The 16,805-nt window shown below is 42.4% G+C and overlaps 1 protein-coding gene across 1 annotated transcript in view; it reads left to right on the top strand.

Moving 5' to 3' along the window:
- The window catches only part of LOC129361791 (uncharacterized), a 116,069-nt gene that overhangs the window by 22,734 nt on the left and 76,530 nt on the right, over nucleotides 1–16,805 (top strand). The window contains exons 2-3 of the mRNA XM_055032890.1: nucleotides 4,577–4,871; nucleotides 14,411–14,530. Of these exons, the coding sequence (XP_054888865.1) occupies nucleotides 4,577–4,871; nucleotides 14,411–14,530 (415 nt within the window). The remainder of the gene's footprint in view (nucleotides 1–4,576; nucleotides 4,872–14,410; nucleotides 14,531–16,805) is intronic.

Genomic DNA, 16,805 nt, shown 5'->3' with positions numbered 1-16,805 from the left:
TATTTGTCCTCTTGTTGAGCTTTTGATGAAAACTTTACTATGGCACCTCCAGTTTGTCGTCGAGTGGTGTGTTCACCTCCGACACATTTAAACAGACCGGAGTGTATTTCCCTGGACCTTTTGTACGCTCCAGCCTGCTGCGGACCAAACAACCGGACCAAGACTCACTCTTCTTTTGAGGTGTTCTCAATCAGCTCCCAAATAAACTTTGGCGTAGTTCACGTTTGGTGTGAATACAGACCGACTTCACTCCAAACTTACAGGAAATGTATCTCTGTTTGGACTGCACAAGCCACTGTTACTGGAGATTAGGATGAAAACGAGCCTTTCAGTGTTGCTAGCGCAACCACTGCATTCACTTTTTGTGTTGACATTAAGTCGGCACAATTCTCTGTATCCGATTCTCTGTTTTCTGCTTAGCAACGCTGCTGGCAGCATGTTGTGGGTCAGAAAGCGTCTCGTCTCACTCAGCCTGTAGCATGCATTTGCCGATAGCTTTCTAAAATGTGAAAAATATCATAAAACTTGTAGAATGACGTGCTCTTGACATTTTAAATTGTGAACCACAGAAATGCAACACGCAGGTTTTCCACCTTTGTTTCCCTCTCGGGTCTGGGCTCTGTCCCACCGCCGTCATTGGGAGTGATTGGTGCGACTTTATTTTCAAATAATGGTCCGCTTTCACCGATATTCTGTTGTTTGGTGTAAACTTCAGCAGGGAGTCTTCACCGCCTCAAGATGCTCAAATACACTAAGATTCTACTGACGTTAACATGCAGATAAACAGATAACGTAGCAGATGAGTTTTGTTCAGCGTTTCATTGCATTTTCTCAGCCTCTCTGGCGCCATTATTGCTTTGCGTTTTTGAAGTGGAGCGAAAATGAGGCATGGGCCTCATTTTTGTCCTGAACGATTGCAGCTCTCGCTCAGTTAGGGCCGGAGTATTGAACCAGGACTTCCCATAAAAACAAATGCACACGGAGAGACAATTCATCAGCTTTATTACTGTAAAAATATTAAGTCTTGTCTTTGTTGTTCGGTGTGGGCTCAGCAGTAGATGGATAGTCTGCAACCGGGTCCCTGGTGGGGAGGGAAAATCAATTCAGTTCACCTCAATTCTGCTGTATTAATATAGCACCAATTTATATATTAAAAAAAGGGGTGAAACCTAATACAATGCTTCTTTAGAAAAATGTTTTATTTTTTTAAAAAAACAGCAGTGTTCTCACTATTGTCACAAAGAAAAACCCAGAGTAGAACCAGAGCCTGCAGGGTGACGATCCTCCTTAACATATTAGACACTTTAGGCAGAGCACAGCAGGGTACCGAAGGTGTAAATAATGACATTAATTATACTTTCTTTTCTTTTGCACCTCCTTTACTTCCACAACACTGATACAGTACTTGCAGGCAAACTTTCCTGCTGCTAGGACTCGGTGGGACACAGAAATAGAGCATCTTTAATGCGATGCGATACACCTGTGATTTTCCCTGCTGCGACGGGTCGATACGTGTGCGCTCAACATGGCCCAATGCTTCCTTTAGAACAAAAGATAATACAATAAAAGGAATAAAAAGACAAGCGGACACTAATAAGGGAAAAATGTGAGCATAAGAAATATCTATATAGCTTGATAACTTTACCTGCAAAGCACCCGCTTTACTATCAGAGAAAAGAGCAGACGGAGCAGAGAGATCGAGTATTACTGATTAGGGACTTTTAAAGCTAAATTATTGCATTTTGTTTTATTTTATTTTGTGCTATCACGCGAATAAAATAAATGAAAATCCCCACCAGTTACCTTTGAATTCTGATTTGCCAAATTTATTGGAAATTGTGCATCCTGTTACTTTGGCTTGACGATTTTGCACCGCCTCGTGTTCGTCTGTTACATGAAATCAATGAAACGGTGAAGTGTGCAGCTGGGGCACAAAAAAATTGCAGAAAAGTTCAATACTTTTCCGAATTCATTTTATGTGAGAAGTTCCCGTCAGAGGTCCTTTCCTTGCACCAACAGCGGGTGCCGTCCAGCGCCACCCGCTGGCGGCCCTCACACACCTGTGCCGGTGCAGACGGAAGCAATAATTCAACAGTCGGGGAATTTGTCTTTCAGAAACCATTTCCAGAAAATTGATCTTGCACACTTTTGTCCACAGTCGAGAGGTTAGAGTGTTTGTGGAAGTCTGCCACAGCCTTTCATTTTATTTCACCAAGTTGTTGAAGTGTCCGACGGAAAACCGAAGAACAGAGCTGCTGGGATGACAATCCAAAACTTTTCTGTTGGAAATATTTCTTTCAGGCCAAATCACCTTGGAGGCAAGCTTCTCATCATAGTTAATGTTTTTCTATGTGCTCTGTGTTGGAGAAGCAGAAAGCTGCCGGCGACTAGTTGTTTTTGTAAGAACCCACCAGCATCAGCAAAATGGATAAAAGAAATAGAACGACAGGATTGTTCCAGCTATTCTTTATTTGTGTTTGTTTTGTAGAAAATTCTCAAAACCTTTGGCTATTGTTTTGTTATATTACCATATCATCTGTTTCCTTCTGTTGCACATTATGCAATCATAGGCAACGCTTTGTGGTCGTATTAATTGTCCCGATAAAACTTGGTTACCGAGAACAGGGTTGAAATAAGGAATTGTTAAGCTCCACCAGTTTAGCAAACCACCCAGTTTTTCAATGTTTAGAGGTTTTTGTTGTTGCTTTTTTTGTTTTTACATCTCTATTAGTTTATCTGCTGAAATATGTTTGTCGTCAGGTCAACTTGGTTGACACCGCTCCTGGCTGATTTTCAGCAGCAGATGTTTTCGTTTTTTGTTAAAGCTCTGAACTGCCATTGAAGATTTTCATTTCTTTCATTTTCTCTCTTGCTGAAATGTGCTGCGTAAATTAGCTGGATTGATTGACGAAACAAAAATATGATTGTTATGAAACTGAGGTTTCAAACTGCTTTTCACATCTTATTAGTGTTCAGGAAGGTCAAGATCACGGATAATAATCTCTGCGTGTAAAGTCCACCAAACCTCTCTTTCATTTATTTTCCCTACCAAGATTTACTAGTTTAGTATGTCATATGCTAACGCCGACTATCAAAAAGATACAACAAAGTGGTAATACTTTGTTATCTGGTGACCTTTGGACTTTTTTCTTTTGAGTCTTCTTCCTGCAGTGGCAACTTGTGCACAGTGCAGTGTACGAAGGCTATATTCACACAAAGTTCTAGGTTCAGACGATTTTTAAATAAAGGCAGTCGGCCTACCGTGATCTCTAGCACACCCGTTCCCCCATCAAATGTTAATGAGCAGGCTAATTATGGCTTTAAGGTTTTAAAAAAACGGGATGTTTATCACTCTTTAGCTTTAGCTTTATCTTTAGCTTTCACTTAAAATTCTGGACCTGAAGCCTCTGCTTGGTACAAATAACCTTGTCAACATCCGTGCTCATCGTCTGCACCCCGGGAAGGTGGCAGACGATGAGCCGAGCCATCCCACCCCAACACGCCCCCCCCCCCCCCCCCCCGCCCCCCCCCACCCCCCGCCCCTGAGAAAAATGGCAGTCCTCAAAGTAAATGAACATTCACGTTCACAGTATCCATTCTCATTTCATTTAGCAAATGTGCTTAGCTGTTGCCATGCAACAATGCTTTCCCCCAGCTGCCTCTCCTCTGCATCTGAAGTCGCAGTGTCACACTTACCACAGAGTGGGGGCAAATTTACCGCTTTCTTTTTGTTTTTCATTTATTCGTTATTTTTTGGTCACAGTTGCTATTCCATCCATGTCAGAGCGAGTGGGGGGTTCCGCTGACTCGTCTCTCTCGCTGTGGGTCTGAGGACGGCGTGGAGCCTTCCCTCATATCACCTCTCCCCCGCGTGAGAGGACGGCGGCCCCTTTGCCATCCCGCCAGGCACTGCTCTAATAAAACGCAACACGGGGGCTGTGATCGATACCGAGCGCGCCACCGCCACACACCCCTCCAGTCTCACTCATAGACACCTATTAGGGAATAATTGATTGGCCTGCTGTTCGTTATCCCTTTGATACGGCGCCTTCATGAAATCGCCAGCACCCCGCTTGTGAACAAACAGTTTTTCTGTCCACTCTTGCTGGGAACCGAAGAATGGCTCAAAGTGTGAGCAGCGGAGTTTGTGTACGGGATATTTTTAAGATTAAGGAGATCCAGGTCCACAGCTGCTCATGCAGCAGAAATAGAAACATGAAGCACCAAATAATGACTGCGAGAAGGAATAAAATAATTTAAAAAAAAAGCATTGTGAGGGAGAGCGAGGTATTGTCTGCTTTTCTTTTCTCTGCTTTTGCTTAAATTCATTATATCCCGGAGGCATGCAGAGGATAATCTGCTTGTTTTGTCTTCACTGCCTGACTGTCTGGAAAAGCAGTCTTAATTTTTAACTGGTGTTTACTCTTGTCTTTCTTTCCCACCCATTGTATTCTTATCTTACCCCACCTCTCACTGCCTTACATTTTCAATTTCCACTCATTCCTGTTCTCCTCTTCGCTTGTCATCCTTTCCATTCCCGACCTCCCCCTGCTCCCTCTCGCCTCTTCTCACCTAGCTCCACACTGACATGGACAGGAATGATGGCCGCACCAAGTATATCCTGCGAGGCGAGGGGGCGGGCTCAGTGTTCGTGATTGACGAGAAAACGGGCAACATTCACGTCACCAAACCCCTGGACCGGGAAGAGAAGGATGAGTACCGTCTCATCGCCACGGCCACCGACAGGCAGACCGAACGTCCCCTGGAGCCGTCGTCACAGTTCATAATTCGGGTGCAGGACATCAATGACAACCCTCCCGTCTTTGATGAAGGCCCCTACAGCGCCACGGTGCCTGAGATGGCAAATATAGGTACTGGAATGGGGGATTTTGGGGAGGTGGGTTCTGTGTGAATTTGGGTTTGTTAAAGAAATGTACTGAAAAATCAATCATGGCAAAAACGAGCATAATTTGTTTCATCAGCAAGGCGTTGGAAGTAGGATTGGGAGATTTGTGCAACATCGCTGCATTTTATGCCTTTAATGAAGAAATTTTGATCGCAGCAACAATTTGTATCTTTTTAGGAACAGAGTTTACCGTTACTTTTCAAATCTCCACACCTACATGTGTGCACACGGCACTAGCTGGCATAAACAAGGAGAGGATGATGAAGTTATCACTGAAGTCACAATTGAAAATGTTACTTTTCAAAAATAATGTAATGCATTTTCTATCTTATATGGTATTGGATATATATAAATATATATATATCTATATCTATATATATCTATATATTATATCTATATCTATATATATCTATATATATCTATATATATATATATATATATATATATATATATATATATATATATATATATATATATATATATTTTTTTTTTCAGAGCCATGATGGCCACTCAATGTGCATTATAGTCACATTTATACGCCGACATGCAGATCGGTGGGCAGCTTGGGGGTCGAGTGCTTTGCCCATGGGCGCGTCGGCATGTGGCGGGAATTGAACCCGCAACCTTCCGATTGCAAGACAACTACCCACTGTGAGAGAATCACCCCTGATACAAATATACTTAATAAAGCAGAGGAATTAAATGTAATTAACTTGAACATCTTGCTACAAGTGGTGTAATGTTCAACCAGCAGACAAATTCTTTCCTTGAATTGTTTTCTGGCTTTTTCTTTCTTTTTTTTTTTTCAATCTTAAATACCACTTTTAGCAGCGCGCCTGAGCATTGAGAGCAAAACCGAAATGATAAATAATCTCAGTGACAGGGATAAGAACTTAACCTGACACAGCGGGGCTATTGAAGTTACATTCTGTATACCAAATAAGGCTGTAGCATTTTATTAGTTTACTGTTTAATCAAAATAAAGCACCGGCCAGCGACTGCCGTCGAGCGCCAAAGTGATGGATGTTCCACTTGAGCGCAGCGAGACAGTATGTTTTATTATTTCTGTCTGAGAGGGGGCTGACTTGTCTGACGACATTTTGTTCGAAAGCCTTTTAGCCTCCACAAAGATGTCCTCTGTGGCGGAAAAAAAAAAGAGGCAAAAAACCCCCTGTAAAATACGGAAGAAAGACAAACAAAAACCCACGGCGCGGCTCTTACCGGCAGTAAAATAAATCAATAATGAACTTGGCGCTGGATCTTTAAAAGCCTGTATTAGGTTAACTGTAATAAAAAGACCTATTATTAGAAACACTTAAGCAGGGGCATTAACCATTGTTTGCAACACAAGATGGTTTTGGTGAATGTCTTTAGAAATGACGTTTTGAGAGTTACACATCTGTTATATGCAATGAAGCAACGCCATAACATTGATGCCTACAAGGATTCCTTCTGCAATACGAAACATTTTCTACACGCACTTACATCCCGATGATGTTCGAAACGGATGCTGATGAGGAAACTCGACATAAAAACCAAGAGTTTAAATTCTGCGTCTGGTTTCAAATGACCTTTCAAGCAGCTTATATATATATTTTCTTTCGTATGTTTCAAATGTACCTTTTGTGCTGGATAGAAAGCAACTCGCTTGTTAGCTGCTACCGTTTTGCAGTGCCTCTTAGATTTCACCTGATGGTTGCAATAATGACAACTTGGATTGCAAAACATAAAAGAGAGAGAAAGAGAGAGAGAAAAACTCTGTTCTGCGGGTTCTTTGATAGACGTTGCGGTTCTGAGTCTGACTGCGGATGAATAGATTAGGAGATCATTTATGCATGAAAGCATATGTGCTCAATTTTATCTGATATTTTTTATGATACTTCGGAAAAACGCGCATGAAAGAGCATAATTTCGGTTGATGTCGATGCAGACCGAAAAATGGCCGGAAGTTCTTGGTATGTTGGCGTTTGGTGTATGGAAGGAAAAGGAAATGTTCATCCTGAAAACTCATTAGAAAACTGGATGAATCTGATCTCTGGTCTGTGCATTTCTTTATAACATGATTATTTTCAAATTCTAAATGAAAAAAATAAATCTTATTTTGCATGACAAAAGTTAAAGTAGATGGTTTCGTTTCTTTTTTTTCTCGCTAAGCTAAAACAAAGTCAACAAGATTTTTTTTCTTACCCATTTCTGCTTCCTGATCGCTGATCCTCTCATTTCTGAAACGTAGTCCAGGCTCAGATGCAGCAGGAAGGGACAGATGATGAGGAAACATGTTCTCGGTGTTATATTGCTATTAATCAAATACATTAGATTGTCAAGTAATAAAGCCTGATCAACAGTACAATTTATCACATTCGTATTTCACCCAAAAACCTTCAGAGACCATCAAGATGCCTTCTGGAGAAACTGAGACAGGCCTTTATGTTTCTTTTGCTCAGCAGCGGTTTTGGTTTTCCGGGTCATTTTTGGCTCGTCTCCAACGGTGGACTGTTCATAGACAATTTAACTGAGGCAAAGTGAGGCCAGCGGTTCGTTGTCCTGGATGAGTCGTCGTTGCGCTTTGGGATCGTTTTGGTCGTCCGCTCCTGTGACGGTTCGCTGCTGTTCCACCAAACGTTTTCACCATTTGGAGTTAATGCCTCTCACTGTGGGGAGGTTTGTGCCCCTTCAGCTCTAGCAAAAGCAGACAGCATTTCAGAAAATTATAATATTGTGTGAAATATGGCGGTGATAGTGCAATAGCCCGTGGCTGTTTTTCTGCCTCGGGATCCGGGGGGGAGGGAGACTTGTTGCGGGAAAATGGAATCATGAATTGTACTCTCTCCTAAAGAACGTCCTGAAGGCGAACGCCCCGCTATCCATTTGTGACCTGCAGCTGAAATGCGCTTTTGGTTCTGCAGCAGAACGACGATCCAAAACAAAACCAGGAGTGGCCTAGTCAAAAGTCCTGACTTGAATCAAATTCTGATGCTGTTCTTTGGGCGACCCAACCAGAAGGTAGAGAATGGCTTTTTCACATTTCTCAGACTAATAGATCACAAATAATTAGTTCCTGTATAACTTCCTGTATAATTTCTGATGGTTTCCACTCCACTTTAAAGTGTTTTTTTCTTCTAAATTGAGAACAGGCCTGAGTGTGGCCAAAGGATTTGAACTCAGCTGTTTAAAGACGTGACACACCAGTAACTTTATACATTCAGGTTGTGTTTATTGGCCCCGTCTTTGTCTGATATTTCTGTTTGTTTGGTGATTTGAAACATTTAAGTGCCAAAATCCTAAAAAGAAATATTGTAAAAAGCAAAACAGGCAAATCTGTTCTTTCACTGCCATTTATTTCTTGCAGCGACTGCTTAAAAAAAATGTAACACAAGTGAAAAGTTTTTTTTATTTTATTTTTTTAAATATTTTTTTCAGTTGGACAATTGCTGCTTGTGTGCTGCTTTTAGTTCCCGGCAGCTTTAAAAGCTTTTCTGAAGACGTGCGGCGGCGATCCAATCTGCACAGAAAAGGCAGGGATATATTTTAACACCTGCCAGTCCAACACGGGTAAATGTTTGCAGATTACTTTTCAGAGCCTAAAAAGAAGAAACTCAAGCCTGAAACAGATGTCGACTCGGTCGACTCGGAGATCGATGTCTTGTTTTTAGCGTTTTATCCTGAAATCAAACAACTTGCAGCCACACGTTCAGAGGAACAAGATGTAGCCAGTTGTGAATTTAACACAAGCTGAACTGTAAGAAATTTTAAATTTTTTAATTTTTTTACACTTTCCTGTCACATCTACATGTTTTATGTTTTTTTTTTTAGGTAAGCTAAGTAATTACAAAATGAAGGCTTCAAACGATGAAACTAATTGCTTCTTGTTAAGGATAACTAACAATAGTTCTGACTAGTTGGCAGTTAATTATTGATTTAACAACAGGGTGGGGATATGACACGTTTGTAATTTTATTCTAAAAAAAATCTCTTTTTTTACTTTGCTGCGACATCAGAAATCTAGTCTCAGTTCTGGTTTGGTTTCTGTTTTCCTCGTCTACATGTCGAAAACATACAAATGTTGACACAAATGTAAAAAGTTGATAAGAATACTAAATACTTTTCCCAATATATAAATACGCCGTCAGCTGAGCGGTCCGATGGTGGAGTTCATTTTTTTCTTATTTTCTGTTTCTGCCACAAAACCCGGCCTTGCGTTCACCAACAGCCGCTGGATATGCTCAGAAACACAGATCTGTCCAGCATCGCAGAATAAAATGCAAATGACACTCCAATTTAAGTACAACGCTGACAGAATCCGCAGCGAGTCAGATCAACATCTGAACGTTAACGGCGTTGCCGCCAAAGCCGCTTTTAGGATGCGTGACGCCTGTCGTCTCTCGTTACGGTACAGAGTCCACATGCTGTACCTACAGTGACTAATTTAAAAGATGTGCAGCTTGTGATTGTGCACAGGTCAGAGGATGTGGGTGGTGACATTAATATGGCGATAGATTTCATGGGGAGCGTCCCTTGTTATGTAATTGTTAGAGGCTACTGCTTCTATTTCTGCTCTAACGTTCATGCTGTGTCCACGTGCATAAACAATAAAGGTAAACTCCTCCTCACGAATAATTTAATCGCTTTTCATCAGACAAATGACACATAAAACTGTAAAAGCAAAACGGTATGCCTGATGGGGTTCCTTTCTGTTCATGTTTGCACGGCTTGCTCTCTGCTGCCGCTTTGGGACGGCGCTTAATTGCTGCCTGAACTGTTCTCTGTGCTCATTTAGACGCTGACATCCTCTTTAGAAACGTGTCGAGGAACTGATGTGACCGCCAGTAATTGAAACCGTTAAACCTCCAGCTACAAATAATGTCTTCTGACTCCTAACGATCCCGGCGTTCTGCCGCAGCGTCTGGACCGGGTCGCCCTACAAGCTCAAAATTTTGCAAGAATTAATTGGTCACGCCCAATTGTTTTCCTGCTCCAACGCACACACGCCGACCGCTTTAATAAAGCGGGCTCTGTTTTAAGCATATTGGGGCCAACGGGGGTCAGTTCTTTAGAATAAGCAGGATTGGTTAATCGTTGTTGGCATTCTGATTCACACCGATTCTCCTAAATCCGTTCAAATTCAACACACATTGTTTAGCTCCATGCCTGTCGGACAGCAGACGTGTTGACTGGAGTCTGAAACTTGCGCATCGACCAACTCCTGATAGACTGCGCTAATAGCTGCGGTGTAAAAAAAGAATCACAAAAATAAAAGCACTTCCTGTTTGTTTCCTTCAAAGATGAGAAACTAGCAAATGTTTACCTGTTGCATATGATGGTTTTCTATCGATACAAGTGTGTGTTTCTATTTTTAATAGAGTTAATGTGATACTGGGACATTTCAAAAGTAATTTTGAATTTTCAAATTACATATTGAGAAAAAGATCACTTATGTAGTATTTATTGATGACTTCGTTGAGGCTTGATGGGGACGCAGAGATAAAATTCCTGCTAATGACGAACAAACACAATGTTAAAGATAATAAACCAATCAGACAGAAACAGTTGCTCAAAGCAAAACCCTTCAAAGCAAAACCCTTCATTTGAATGCTGATAAATATGAATTTAAGACCATTTAAGAAAGAACCTTATCGCGGCTTCCAGACTTATTCACATCGGTATTTTCACCTGAAGACGGCAGCAGAACGCTCATCATGGTGATCGGCCATAGTGACGGGATTGTCAATCTAATCCTCTAATCCTTCACACAAAAAAATTACAATCCGATAGCAACTCTTGCAACAGCAATGAAATCAGAGCTAAAGGCAGAGCGGGTGGATTTTTGTACCCTTGCAGCAGTGTGAATTTAGTAGGACAATCACTGTCTGAGCCAGATCCCGTTTGCAGAGTTGATTGTACAAAAAGGCCAGCATGTCCTGAAAGTGCCCTCGTCTTCATTTAAACTGTGCTTGGGCCGCGAGAGTAGGAACGGGTTCAACTCTCGTCTGGCAGAGTTGCTTTTAGGAAAACTTTTGAATTTGCTACAAAAACAGCCATTATGCAACATAATTCCCCCCCTAAAGTATTTAGTTTGGAGAAGTTCAGAAAATCTGGCATGGGGTCTTTGCCATCTGCCACTGAAAGGTGTTTTTTTTTTTGTGCTTCCCCCATCCAAGTTTCCTCTTGTGCAGAAATGTTTAATTGAGATCAGAGTAATGACCCCCCGCCTGCAGGCTGCCGGGGCCGAGTCTGGGGAGACGATGCGGGCGAGCGGTATTTAGTAATCCTATCAACCGCCTTATGAGCTTCTGCTCCTCAACGAAGCTCAAGTCTTCAGATTGAGTTGTTCAGTCAATCATGGATTCAGTATTTACTCACCGATTCAATATTTACCAAAGCGCTCTCCGCCGAGCATGACCGAGGAGACAGCGCCGCGCTAAGGATCCCATCAAAGCCTCGTTCCATGAGATTTTCATGGAGGTGGAGGCGAGGACGTCTCATGCGACAATATATGCGCGCAAAGCTGCACTGGAACGGAGCCAGTTCCTCCTGCTCGCCTGTTCGGGGGCGTTTTGTGTTGGTTTCACCCGACTGGTTGTAAACATCCCTCCAGATGTGTATCTGCATTCTGGGAGAACGACTCACATCTAAAGTTTAACCTTGACAATAACGTCCCGGGATTCTGATACACAGAAGCGAGGGATTTCCAGACTCCGAGTCTTTGTCCTCGGAGGGCAGACGCCTCCAAGTGAGAGCAGGCGGACGAGTGGCGACGTGAATATTTGATCCTCGTGAAGTGTGACTGGCTGTGAAGCGCGGCCGACGGGATGCATACCAATCGGGGTTTTTTGCCTCCGCTTTGTACTTGTTGCGTCAACCTGCATCATCGTACAGTCTGAACCCAAAGATTGATTTTTTTTCGTCTGCTGTCAGAGACATTTATGTCAACTTACTGATCTGCTGATGAGTTCTACATGAAAAATGTCTGCAATATAACGAGAAACAAAGGCAGGCTTTGTGCTCCGCAAGCAAAACTAGTCTAGGAGTCGTGACATAAAATACAACTTTTAATGTTTTTTTCTCTTTTGTTTGTTTTGAAAGCAAAATGCCGTTAAATCACAGTCAGATCGTTCAAATATTTTGAAGCGGAGTCAATTTTCCTTTCTCGGTCACTCTCTGATTTCGGTAAGCAGGAGCCTCAAAGGATTTTTAGCTTGACGGTGCCTGACTGGGATGTTCGAAAATGTAAAATGCAGGCACTGAACTCATCACAGCTACTCCTAGCAGGTCAAGCTAACCACAACCCCTGAGTGAACAAGACAAGATGGCTACTTTGAGCATCAGTCAACATGTAATCTCGATACATAAAAATCAAAGTAGGACCTGACCTTAAGGCACTAAACCCAATTACTGTTCAGCGTGTTACACACATAAAATGTTTAAAAGTTGTTCAGACACACTATGACTTTGGGTTCAAATTAAATTTGGGTTGTTTTTCTTCACAGCCGCTGCTTGTTCTCAAGAAATAGTCTTCGGTAGCGTCTGCTGATTGCGGCGATGTCCTTAAATAATCTGGATCTCTTTTTAATTTAATACATCTGTGAAACTGTAGCGCAGTCCATGATTTGTTAGCTTAAAAAGATAGTGCAGAATATGATGATTTCTTTTTTGCGTTTTGAACATTTCTAAACAAAACAAGAGTGAGAAAAGAAAGGAACTCTCTGCCCCCAAACGCAGAGACGTATTCCCAGACAAAAACAGGTAAAAGAAAAAAAAAAAAAAGAAAAAGTACAACGAGAGACATTAGAGATACAGAGTTTTACCTCAGTTGGTCACTCTCTACTCCAGGCTGCCACAGAAATCAGTGAATACTAAAATGTTGGACATTAACCTTCTGGCTCTGATTGGTTGTTTCTAGATAGCAGGAGACTTTTGTTTTTTACAAATTATTTGTCTGATACCATACTGTCATGACATATCGACAGTTTTCACAAATAGGCAAAAAGAATATAGTTTTATACTGCAGCTTTAATCTCATGCTAGTATGCAGACGCTGTGTCTGGACTGAAGATTCATTCTCCTGAGCTGAATGTTTGAAGCGTCTCCAGCAGTTTAACCTGCTTTCTGATCATTTCAGCTGATCATTATTGGAGTCTTGGGATCACTCATAAACTGCATGCAGGGCTTTCAATCTTCATCTTTATTATGAATAAAGAAAATATTGAGTTTTACTTGAGCTAATTCACTTTATTTTGGTTTAAACAGAGACTTTAGTCTCTGTCTCTTCTCCAAATAAAACTGTTGGCGTTTTGTGTGTCCCCATACGATTATCTGACAACAAGCGGATTTCACTCTAAACTCCTGACCAGGAGAAGGAGATGCCCATCTTGATTTATTCAGCTTCATCTGAGGATCTCTCCAAGCTAAAAGACAGTTTGCCTTTTCAATGTCGCCTGCTCAGGATTCAGGCGACTTCGGTGACAAAGCTACTTTTAAATCATTTGCATAATCGAGCATAGGAAAAAAGCTCTTTATGTGGAGAAAGGCTGTCAATTCAGCATGACATATATATTGTGGGGACTCAATCTCACTGGGAAAGCCACATAGGAAATTGAAGCTTTTACAGTAAAGTGTTTAATGTAAAATCCACATAGCTAACACATCTGAAAGGAAAAGTGACCACCACTCGGCAAACATTTAAACAGGAGTTACTTAAAAATGTACCGTAATGATGAAAGAGGATAAATATGGACGAACCAATTGGTTCAGCAGTGAGGGATCATGTCATCCCAATTCCAGTTTCCACATGTTTAACCAGCAGGAAAACACTCCTGATTGTTTCCGCTGTGACTCTCTCTGGCTATTGATCACAAATAAACCACCGGCTGCCACCGGCCTGCTTCCCCTCGACTCAGAGAAAAACACTCATTCTGGTCGCCTCTCCGTTTTGTTTCCTTCTTCTTTTTCTGCATACACACATCTGCACAAATGCACAACAAATGGGCTTCGGTTACAGTCATTCATATATTCTTATAGTCTTATTTTTGCTCACAATTTAAAATAAATAAATAAGAAGAAGATATCCTGCCAAATTGACACTCCCTGATCCGTGGAAAGAAGATTTAAGGGGGGAGCGAGAGGGAGGCCAGTTGAAGAGACAGACGGTCTGATTGAGAGAGGGAGCAAGAGGGAATTGGAGACGGAGATGAAGAGAAATGAAGTGAGACAGAGAGAATGGAGGGAGGAGGTGGGTGACTGGCAGGAGTCAGCAGGGTGACGACGGGGATGTGTGTGGCGGGGCAGATGAACTATTTGTCACACTGGTGCTGGAAAGAGATTGAAAAACGGAGCAGGGGGAAGACCGGAGGTTGTCCCCACGCGAAGCTCCGCGCGCTCCTAAAGTGCAGTCCGTAGTTGAGTCTCCTGATTCTTATCCTCCTCCTTCACTTATTTATCTCTTTCCTTTTTTCCCCCCCTTCCGCATTTCCTGTCCTCGTCTCTCCTGTCTCCCCTCGTCTGCAGGTACGTCCATAATCCAGGTGACGGCGACAGATGCTGATGACCCGACGTACGGGAACAGCGCCAAGCTTGTGTACACACTGGTGCAGGGCCAGCAGTACTTCTCCGTCGATCCCCAGACAGGTGAGTGCACGCACACAGGTGGTGAGGAGAAAAGCTGAAAGGATGGGCAGATGTCGGAAAGCAAACACCCCTTTGCACGCTCTGCAGAAAATCAAACATGCCCAAGTTGCTGAGGAGCAAACAAGTGAATTCAGTCTTGACTGATGATCAGTGCACAGATGCAGCTCTGAGGATATATCTGTGTGGATGGATAGGGCCTGGAGGACCCGCAGGTACGCAAACGCTGGTAATGTGTGTGTGTGTTTGTGTGTGTGGAAGCGTTCCACACACACAGTGGGGTTTCTTTCTTATACTTTGTGTCTAATGCGTTTCCCACCCCTGCGTTCCGCCGTTGCCCCGTCACACTCTCTCATCCGTCTTCCCTACTTGTCGTCTCCCTCCTGCGCTCGTTCAAGCACGCGGAGGGGACATTAGGTGGTAAAATCTCGCCCCTTTTCCGCGCCCACTTTGCGCATGCTATTCCCTCTGTTTCTGCTGGAGAACAGCAGAGCAAATTGCAGCAAAAGCACGCCGACGGCAACAAATCCAGCGGATTAGAGCAATTTGCGGTTATTTATTTATTTATTTTTTGGTGCACGAGAACACAGGTCTTTAATGACGAACGTGACGAGAGAGAAAGAAAGGGGACAAAGGGATGGAGCAAAGTGGCTTCACTTTATGATTGACCACAATTTTAAAAAATGGCATGCGTTGCAACAGTTTAAGTGCAATCTCTTGTCGTTTTGTCAAATAGCAGAATTTCCGCAATAAAAAAAAAAATTATATATTTTTTTCAAATATAACAGTCTTCTGAATCAGTATATAGACTTATGCAATCAGTAGTCAGATCATGAAGAGCACTTCTTTCTTGACGACATGGAAACTGGAATGTTTTGAATTTGCTTTCATGTAACCATAAAGATCCAAGATGCAGGTCCAATTAAAGTGTTTGGCTCCTACCCAACCAGCAACTCTGCGCTCTTGTAAATCCTGCAGACATTTTGAGAAAAGTTAAATATGTCTACAGGGTGTCTGTCATTGTTATATTCATAGATGTCTGGCCTCTCTTTGTCGTTTTTAGGGTTTTATATCTTAAATGTTAAGGCTCTGAAGTAGCAAGTATTATTAAAGCTCTCAAAATAAGCAGTTCACATCAGTCGATATTGATAATTATTGTGAACGTATGAAATTCTGACCAACTGGTGGCGTGTCATTTCCGTTGTTTGTTCCACGCTGTTGTTGTTGTTTTGTTTGTTTTTTTCATTTGAAGCAGTTTTAAGGCACAGTGGAGAAACCTGAAACTGCTCCTGCGCAACTTACTCAACAGGTTGTTGCTAGGCAACCAAAACATGAGTGCGTTAGTTAATCCCACCCACCTTGCTCAGCTGGGGCCTTTCCTCTGCCTACGTCCCCCAGGGTTCTGTGCAAATTCAGTGAAATTCTTGAAACTTGTACACCTCCACCCTAAACACACACACACACACACACACACACACACACACACACACACACACACACACACCACACACACACACACACACACACACACACACACACACACACACATTCATTCCTCTCCTTTTGCGTCTACTTCTGTTAAACACCTGAATGTTTTAATGATGTGCCTGTGCTCTACGAAACCAAAGAAAGCTACAGTCTAATGTTATTCCTGCATGATGAAACACAAAAAAGTGACATGTTTATGGCAGACTTCAGGAACAATTTGTGTTATGTAATGCAGAACGGATTGCAAAAGAGACAAAGAATCTGTCTGTCGTGTCACCGAAGGGCATGCGTGTCACCGAAGGGCAAAAAGTTTTATGGTTCTGCGGCGGGTGCGTTCTTTCTCTATTTATTTATTTTTGTTTGCTTTTGAGCTCCACATCCCCCGAGTGGAGTCGTAGCTCAGTGTCTCGAAAATGAAGTTTAGCCTGGCGCTTCAGATGTCGCTTTGATAGACAGCCCGCAAGGAAGCACTCAGGATTTAGTTCACAGTGAAATATATCTGACGTTTTTTTGGAGGGGGGAGGGGGGGGTTTGGTAATGTGTGTTTTAGATTACCCTCTTGGATCGGGCAGTACTCTTGTTTTGTTTTGTTCAGCAACATGTTTTATCTAGTAATTGATTGCCTTGACATATGGGAGTTGCATCTCTGTTTGAAATGCTAATGCGGAGTTTAAGCCCAAAGCCACGCGGCGCGCGGTAGCCGTGACTGTGTGTCGTCAGACGCGCCCCCCGTTTCCCGGACACGTCTGTCGTCTTCCTCCCCGTTTTTAGCTACCATTTTCATCCCCGG

This window comes from Poeciliopsis prolifica, unplaced genomic scaffold, assembly GCF_027474105.1.
Source record: "Poeciliopsis prolifica strain line A6 unplaced genomic scaffold, Auburn_PproV2 SCAFFOLD008, whole genome shotgun sequence".
NCBI classification, from domain to species: Eukaryota; Metazoa; Chordata; class Actinopteri; order Cyprinodontiformes; family Poeciliidae; genus Poeciliopsis; species Poeciliopsis prolifica.
Note: the sequence above shows the minus strand (reverse complement) of the source record. Positions and strands in the feature narration are given on the sequence as shown.